The sequence below is a fragment of the Vipera berus genome (genome assembly GCF_964194415.1).
Source record: "Vipera berus genome assembly, chromosome: 2".
Classification (NCBI taxonomy): Eukaryota; Metazoa; Chordata; class Lepidosauria; order Squamata; family Viperidae; genus Vipera; species Vipera berus.
In genome coordinates, this window is record NC_138203.1 from 285,697,104 (window position 1) to 285,706,106 (window position 9,003).

Below are 9,003 nucleotides of genomic sequence, written 5' to 3' on the forward strand. Positions count from 1 at the left end.
AAACCACTGCTTCAATTTACATCAAAGCATTGAGGAAGAAAAATCATATAAATACTGACAGTGTGGCAAAATCTTTGATGAGCCATCCCCAATTCCAGCAATCGTTCTTTATCTTTTAGCCTCCAGACCCCTGATCACCTTTGTTGCTCCTCTCTGCACGAGTCTCAACATCTTTTTTTTACAAAAAAGTGACCAAAACTGGATGCTGTATTCCCAAGTGTGGCCTTAGAAAGTGATAAGAGAAGAGCCACACAGCGAGTACGCCTTGGCAGGCTTTAGCGGCATCTCCCTCTCCTCCGGCCATCCTGGGCTGGAAACCTCACTTCCCCGTCCATCGCCCCGCAGGCTTGGCACGTAGGACCCGCCAGAGGGCGCCCCTCGCAAACAACCGCCGGGTTCAGACGAACGGCTTTTGCTCGCTCCGGGGAGAAGCATCTCGCCCGATGCTTGCAAGGGAGGGCAGGAAGTGACCGTTCCCACGCCCAGGGCGCGCTTTGCAGGAAGCGGACCGAGTCTGCAAATGGATCCTTCCTTCCTTCGCTGGCCCTTCCTTTCCCGCAGCTGCCCGGATTGGGAAGCGCTTCCTTCGTCGTGGGGAAGTGAGCCAGGCCGGGAGATCTTCTCTGACTCCAGATCTGAAGGGGGGCGTGTCTTATGGGGCTAAGCTGAAAATCCCCCAATATTCCCACCTTCTGCACTTCCCACTCACTTGCCCCATTTTTGATAGAGCGCGCCGGACTCTTATTTCTGCCAGGAGAGGAGCTTCTTGGTTAAGAGACTGAATTCTGCACTTCTCTTAAAGACTCTAGGGCTGGGTTTCTGCTAAGAACATCTGCAACATCTGCAGTTCAGAAGATCTGGGTTTCCTGGCTTGGGAAGATGTCTTCTTTCCTGGGCTTGAAGGCAAGGAAATATTCCTTTCAGCAGAAGTTCAAAGGGCCAGGCTGATCTGCATTCTAGGTTGGTTATTCCCCCAGATATCTGAGTCCTTCCCTAACCCTAACCGTAACTTTCAGGAGAGACTTTGTAATGTGTAGCCGGGGTGGAAGTGGTATATGTGTTGTTGTTTTTTTAATTCCATTTATATCCCGCCCTTCTCCGAAGACTCAGGGCGGCTTACAAGCTTAGCAGTAGCCTTCATTCTATGTATATGCCTGCTTATTAGAGCTTTCACACACACACCCAAGCGGCATTATTACAAAGTCAGCTTAATTGCCCCCAACAATCTGGGTCCTCATGTGTTAATAATAATAATAATAAATAATAATAATAATAATAATAACAACAACAACAACAACAACAACAATAATAATAATAATAATAATAATAATAATAATAATAATAATAATAATATAACAATAATAATAATAAGTTGGAAGGGACCTTGGAGGTCTTCTAGTCTAACCCCCTGCTCAGGCAGGAAACCCTATACCATTTCAGACAAATGGCTGGCCAGTCTCTTCTTAAAAACTTCCAGTGTTGGAGCATTCACAGCTTCTGGAGGCAAGTTGTTCCACTGGTTAGTTGTTCTAACTGTCAGGAAATTTCTCCTTAGTTCTAGGTTGCTTCTCTCCTTGACTAGTTTCCATCTGTTGCTTCTTGTCCTGCTTTCAGGTGCTTTGGAGAATAGCTTGACTCCCTCTTCTTTGTGGCAGCCCCTGAGATATTGGAAGACTGCTATCATGTCACCCCTCACCCTTCTCTTCATTAAACTACACATACCCAATTCCAGCAACCGTTCCCTATATGTTTTAGCCTCCAGTCCCCCAATCATCTTTGTTGCTCTTCTCTGTACTCTTTCTAGAGTCTCAACATCTTTTTTACATCGTGGTGACCAAAACTGGATGCAGTATTCTAGGTGTGGCCTTACCAAGGCATTGTAAAGTGTAATGACCAACATTCTTCTTTTTTCCCCACCCACTGCAATTTTCATTAGTACTTCTCACTTAACGTTTTTGCTTTTAATCCTTGCAAGCCTCTCTCCTCATGTGTATTTTTTGTCAGTGCTTTGGACTATAGTTTTCTATGCTTTTTCATCTTAGCCTGCAAGCTGAACGTAATTCCCAAAGAATTGAGTCATGGAGGGGAGAAATGCCTTATTCTTCAAGATGGCTGAAGGAGTCTCTCCTTGTGATTCTATTCCCATGAATGAAAGTTGCTTTGCAGATTCAGAAGAGCTTTTAGGTTTATTTGAACAAACAGCAAGAACTCAGCAGGACATACTGAAAGAAGAAACCACACAAAGTGTCGTCCATCGTTGCCCTTTCAGGGAACTCTGTTACCAGGAGGCTGAAGGACTCCGAGACGTGTGCAGCCGACTCCACCATCTTTATGATCGGTGGCTGAACCGAGAAGACCACATGAAAGCTCATATGATGGATCTGGTGGCTCTGCCCCTGGACACTGTGTCCCAGATGGAAAGCTGTGTCTGGATGCGTGGAGCAGAGACCAGCTCCCAGGAAATGGGTCTGACTGAAAGCTTCCTCTTGAGCCAGCTGGAGCAGAAAATGCAGCAAAAACGGCAGGTGAGATCAATATAAATGATTTTTACATGTTCCCATTCCAAAATAGTTAGGATAGAATCCTGTCCTGGTTAGGTAAATGGTTCTATCCACCTTCCCTCTGATCTAGTGAAGAGAAAGAACAGGGGAGACATGATAGAAGGATTCCAATATTTGAGGTGCTGTCACAGAGAGGAGGGGGTCAAGCTATTTTCCAAAGCACCCGAAGGCCAGACAAGGAATAATGGATGGAAACTGATCAAGGAGAGATTCAAGCTAGGAATAAGGAGACATTTTCTGATAATGAGAACAATCGGTGGAACAGCTTGCCTTTAGAAGTTGTGGGAGCTTCATTACTGGAAGCTTTCAAGAAGAGACTGGACTGCCATCTGTCAGAAATTGTGTAGGGTCTCCTGCTTGGGTGGGGAGTTAGACTAGATAACCTGTAAGGTTCTTTCCAACTCTGTTATTCTATTCTATTTCCAAGGACATATAACAGGTTGGGACAGGGGCAGTAATATTTTGTTTGCCTGCTATTACAGGCTCGTGCGTTCTTCATGGAGGTGGCCACTCATGGTTCTAAAGCATCAGGAGATACATCACACCTCCCTCAAGAAATTGTCTTCAGGAAGATTTCCCAGGAGGACCCATCTCAGGAGACCTCATCAGGTAAAATAGCATTCCTTTTCATGTATTGGAGTCCTCGGAAGTCTTTATTTTCCTGAGTTCCTGTTACAATAATACCTTAGTCCTGTGTGCAAAGTTTTTCTCCAACTTGGCTTCCTCTGCTTTTATCTCATTCTCAGAAAATGGAGCAATGGTGATTGTACCAGTGGAAAGGTCTCCTCTTTCTGATGGTGCAGAAACAATGGTTATACTTCCAACTCAGGTAGGAGTATCCCACCTCCCAAAGTGCAACATGATTCATTCAAGGAACACACAATTCTTTCCACAGTGCTGAATCACTTTTTCGGAGCCAATTTAATACCGCCCAACTAACAGTTTATCAGAGCATAAGCACCTTTCCCAGTGATCTGATGCCATCCATCCATAGAATCTCAAGCTTCTTGAGGACATCTCCAAACATGTTCGTCTTGTTCGGTGAAGATTTTGTATCTCCTACAGGGCAACATAAGACATTAAAGCAGACATGTCAAACTCGGGACATCACATGACGGTTTTGCTATTGCCGGCAATAGGGTGGGCGTGGCTTCCAGATGACGCATCTGGCCCACAGGCCGGCAGTTTGAGACTCCTGCATTAAAGTATCATACAGGAATATCCCAATACTTGCTTAATGAACATGCCTCAGGACTTGATCAAAACGAGTATAAGAGATGTTCCCATCGAGTGGGATATTTGCCATTAGAATAAAGAATTTGCGAATATTTTCTGGAATTGTACGTTAACAAGGAGTATTTTTGTACTTCAGATTCCTGTGTCCTTTGAAGACATAGCTGTATTTTTCTTTGAGGAGGAGTGGGTTCTGCTGGATTTTGACCAAAAATCCCTGTACAGAGAGGTCATGCTGGAAAATACCAGGAATGTGGAGTCCATGAGTAAGTGATTCATTTTATAATTATAATAAAAGGTAAATTGGATGCCTTTCCAACGTGGCATGGATTGCACTTAAGAAAAAAAATCTGCAGATTGACAATATTTCAATCTGTGAATTGCGTTATAAGATGAGATTGGACAACCACTTGTCTGAAATTGTATAGGGTTTCCTGTTTGAGCAGCGGGTTGGACTAGAAGACTTCCAAGGTCCCTACCAACTCTGTTATTCTCCTATTTTGTTATTCTCCAAAAATGAAGCATTGCTTGGATCCTGCTGCATTGCTGGATCCAAATATGTACTATGCATACACATTATGACATTCTAGATTCTTGGTGTATATGAAGGCCAACACCAGCTAAAAAGAAGCAGCTGTGATTTCACATTGTTGCAAACAGATATAATAAGACTTAGAACTTAAAACATGATTTTTTCTGCTTTCTTTCTTTCATTCTGAACAGTTGAAAAGGACCCTGAGGATCGTAAAGAACCAAGTGTGAATTCTTTGAAAAAAATTGAAACTGGAAAAGGGATATTCCAAAATCAAGGGAAACCAAACATGCCTGAGGTAAACCAGTTAAACAATAGGAAGAAAAAATCCTGTAATTTTCAGTATGGAGAAAATCTCACCATCCATACCCAACTTCACAAAGAAAAGGGGAGCTATTTAGAGGTTAGAAAAATATTCAGCAATAAATCAAACATCTACAAGTATAGCAGTATCCACACTAAAGGGAAGCAGCTTGAAAGCTTGGAACATGGAAAAAATAATGATTTAAACCATTGCCTAAATTTACATCAAAGCATCAAGGAAGAAAAATTATATAAATGTTCAGAGTGTGGCAAAACCTTTGATGAGAACAGTGTTTTTAACACCCATAAAACAATTCAAGGTGTGGAGAAGTTATATAAATGTACAGAGTGCAGAAAAAGCAATGGTGCTACTGTGTGTAAAAAATCCCACACAGGAAAGAAACCATATAAATGCATGGATTGCAGAAAGAGTTTCAATACAAGTATTGATCTTACTTCCCATAAATGTATCCACACAGTGAATAAACCATATAAATGCACAGAGTGTGGAAAAAGCTTTACTCAAAATACTCAACTTCCGTCCTGTAAAAGGGCCCAGACAGGAGAGAAGTCACATATCTGCACAGAATGTGCAAAGAACTTCACAGCAAGTGGTTCCATTACATACCATAAAGCAATCCACACTGGGGACAAACCATATAAGTGCCTGAAATGTGGGAAAAGTTTCAATCAGAAGAGTTTGTTTACTTCCCATGAAAAGATCCACGCAGGGATGAAATCATGTCAATGCCTGGATTGTGGGAAAAGATTCAGTCAAAGCAGTCATCTCATTTCTCATAAAAGGATCCATACAGGGGAGAAAGGATTTAAATGCATGGAGTGTGGGAAAAGTTTTACAAGGAAGAATGGTCTTACGTCCCATGAAAGGATCCACACAGAGGAGAAACCGTATCAATGCATGGAGTGTGGAAAGTGCTTTAAATGCAGGAATGATCTTTCTTCCCACAAAAGGATCCACACAGGAAAGAAACCATATCAATGCATGGAGTGTGTAAAGTGTTTTACAACGAGGCGTGATCTTACTTCCCATGAAAAGATCCATACAGGAGAGAAGCCATATAAATGCATGGAGTGTGGGAAAAGCTTCAGTTGGAACAGTAGTCTTATTTCTCATCACAGGATCCACACAGGGGAGAAACCATTTAAGTGCATGGAATGTGGAAAGAGTTTCAACCGGAGTAATTCCCTTCGTCGCCATGAAAGAATCCATACAGGGATGAAACCGTATCAATGTATGGATTGCGGAAAGAGATTCAATAGAAGTGGTGATCTCATTTCCCACAAAAGGATCCACACAGGGGAGAAGCCATACAAATGCACAGACTGTGGAAAGAGCTTCACCACCAGTTTTTCACTTACTGTCCATAAAAGGATCCACACAGGGGAGAAGCCATATAAATGCATAGAATGTGGGAAGTGTTTCAACTACAGTAGTTCACTTACTACCCATGAAAGGATCCATACAGGGATGAAGCCTTATCAATGCATGGATTGTGGGAAAAGATTCAGTCACAGCAGTTATTTTAGTACTCACAAGAAGATCCACTCAAGGAAGAAACCGTATAAATGCACAGACTGTAAGAAGAGCTTTCATAGAAAAAGTATCCTGATATCACATAAGAGGATCCACTCTGGTGAGAAACCATATCATTGCATGACCTGTGGAAAAAGTTTCACTGTAAGCAGTTCCCTTAAATCACATATGAGGATTCACACAGGAGAAAAACCGTATCAGTGCCAGGAGTGTGGAAAGAGTTTCAGACACAGCACTTCCCTCTCTTTTCATAAAAGGATCCACACAAGGGGGAATTAATGTCCCAGCATGTAATCCTGAATGAGCTTTATTTGGAAGAGTGAACCTCTCATAAAAGCAGCCACTTGGAGATATACCTGTAGTATGGAAAGAACCATATAAAAATTTAATAAATATAAAAAGATATATAAATATAACCTCAGCAGCTCCATTTTTGATCACAATATCAAAATGGAAAGGGGGTGGATTATGATTAGTAAATGAGTTAAAAGTGAAGGAAGAGGGAGAGAAAGAATAAAATGGATGGACCACATGAAGGAGTTTACAGGAAATCTTTAGAAGAGCTTCAAGTTATTACAAGAGGGAAGCTGATCTCTGTGTAGTGCGTACAGAATGAGTGGATTTGATGCCACCTAATACGCATAGTCTCAAATGTAATCCCATCTGGGAAAGATAAGGGATCCCCAGATTTTATTAAAGCATTACTTGAATGGGGATTGAGGTTTTTTCCCCTTGCCCAATCATTATCTGTGAGTTCACTTGATTCAAACGTTTGGGGACTTAGATATGTATGTTTCTGTTTGGAACTCTTAAGCATGAAAAAAAAATTACCTTGGTAGAAAACATGAGATTTAGAATAGGCAAAAAAGTGGCTTTTTCACATGTATTTTTTATACTGTTAGCATCTAATCAAACATATGAAGAAAAAAACCATTAGTGAAGGAAACAATTTAAATTTATATGGAAGAACTAAATTTAATAGATCCCCGAGTTTAATGTATGCACCCAAACGAGAATATAATTCTATACAACTCTGCACCAGATTTTTTTAGGCTGGATTATTTTTTAATATCAACTTTACATCACCAAATTCAAGAATGTAATATTGAGGTTTGTTTATCCAATTGTTTCAAGTTTATCCTGTCATAGAATGATGTTTCAGAAACTAATTAAGGTATCAAGAAACTAGTATTTCAGTGTTTCCCTATTGAATAATAAAAAAATTTGTACAGTCGTTTTCAGAAAGTCTTTTGAGTCTACCTATCTCTGAAGTATTACTTGTAATCATATATTGGCTTTGTTGGCAACCTAAGCTATTTGTCATGACATTTTTAAAAATTATTCATTTATTTAACATAATTGGCCAGTCTAACACAGTATGTTTATCCCAAAATACATATATGGCCACAGATGGTTAGATGTCCATCTATGATTAAAAAAGGCTTCAGTTAAAAAGTTTCCCTTTTCACAAGGAAAAACACCTACAGTATAAATGCATGGAAGAAAGAAAGGAATTCATCAGTGGTTATACTCTTCAGTTGTGTTAAAGCAGACATGTCAAACTCGCGACATCAGTATCGGAGCTTTTTCCCCATTGCTGGCAAAGCGGTGGTCGTAGTTTCATCGTGACGCGTCCGGCCTGCGGGCCGGCAGTTTGTCACCCCTTTATTAAAGAATCTATATAGGAGAGAAACCATAGAAATGCACAGAGTGCAGAAAGAGCATTAAACAGAGTGAACGTTTCATAAAACAATCCGCCCCAGAAAGCCATATAAAAATATGGAACACAGAAGGAACAGCACTAAGAGCTGTGGGGGTGCAATGGTTAGAATGCAGCATTGCAGGCTAACTCTGCCAACTGCCAGCAGTTCAATCCTGACCTGCTCAAGGTTGACTCAGCCTTCCATCCTTCTGAGGTCAGTTAAAATAATGATCCAGATTGTGGGAGGCAACATGAATGGCTCTGTAAACCGCTTAGAGGGGGCTGTAAAGAACTGCAAAGCGGTGTATAAGTCTTAAGTGCTATTGCTAACATGGGATTTCCTTATTTCATCTGATCATCAGGAAACTGAGGAGTCCTTGGTGCTCTCTGAGCTTTGTTGTTTTCTTGCAGACACTTCCATTACCCAAACTGGTAACATCACAACTCGCATTGATGTGGGTTTTTTTTTTGTTTTTTTATTTTTATTACATTTATATCCCGCCCTTCTCCGAAGACTCAAGGCGGCTTACAAGCTTAGCAGTAGCCTTCACTCTATTTTTTTATTTTAATTCCATTTATATCCCGCCCTTCTCCGAAGACTCAGGGCGGCTTACAAGCTTAGCAGTAGCCTTCATTCTATGTATATGCCTGCTTGTTAGGGCTTTCGGACCCCCCCCCCAAGCGGCATTATTACAAAGTCAGCTTATTGCCCCCAACAATCTGGGTCCTCATTTTACCTACCTCGGAAGGATGGAAGGCTGAGTCAACCTTGAGCCTGGTGGGACTCGAACCTGCACTAATTTGCAGGCAGCTGGTGTTACTTAAGGAGGCATTAGCCCACTGCTCCACCAAGGCTCCATGTTACCTAGTTTGGATAACGAAATGTCTGCAAGAAAACCACCAAGCTCAGAGAACACCAAGGACCCTTCAGTTCAAGCCTGAGCTAGGTATAAATTCTCTTTTATTGGCATTGGCCGCTTCCAACGGGTCTTCCTCACAGACAGGGGGGGAACTCTTAACCCCGCCCCTTCCAACGGGTCTTTTCCGAAGGTTCTCAAGAGGGCAGTTCCCGGAGGGGATTCCGCCAGGGCAGCGAAGGAGAGGGCCGGAAAGGCCA

The 9,003-nt window shown here is 41.7% G+C and overlaps 1 protein-coding gene across 3 annotated transcripts; it reads left to right on the forward strand.

Moving 5' to 3' along the window:
* The first annotated feature begins 515 nt into the window (after positions 1-515).
* LOC308661721 (uncharacterized protein) lies at positions 516-7,440 on the forward strand. 3 transcript variants are annotated; one of them, XM_081316877.1, is made up of 6 exons: positions 516-960; positions 2,043-2,525; positions 3,044-3,170; positions 3,308-3,390; positions 3,934-4,060; positions 4,518-7,440. In XM_081316877.1, the coding sequence occupies exons 2-6, from the start codon at positions 2,079-2,081 to the stop codon at positions 6,461-6,463; spliced, it is 2,730 nt and encodes a 909-aa protein (XP_081173003.1). In that variant the 5' UTR covers positions 516-960; positions 2,043-2,078; the 3' UTR covers positions 6,464-7,440. The 3 variants fall into 3 exon arrangements, with proteins under 3 accessions (XP_081173003.1, XP_081173004.1, XP_081173002.1); XM_081316878.1 differs by lacking the exon at positions 2,043-2,525; XM_081316876.1 differs by lacking the exon at positions 516-960 and having other exon boundaries at positions 1,790-2,525.
* Positions 7,441-9,003: the final 1,563 nt, after the last annotated feature.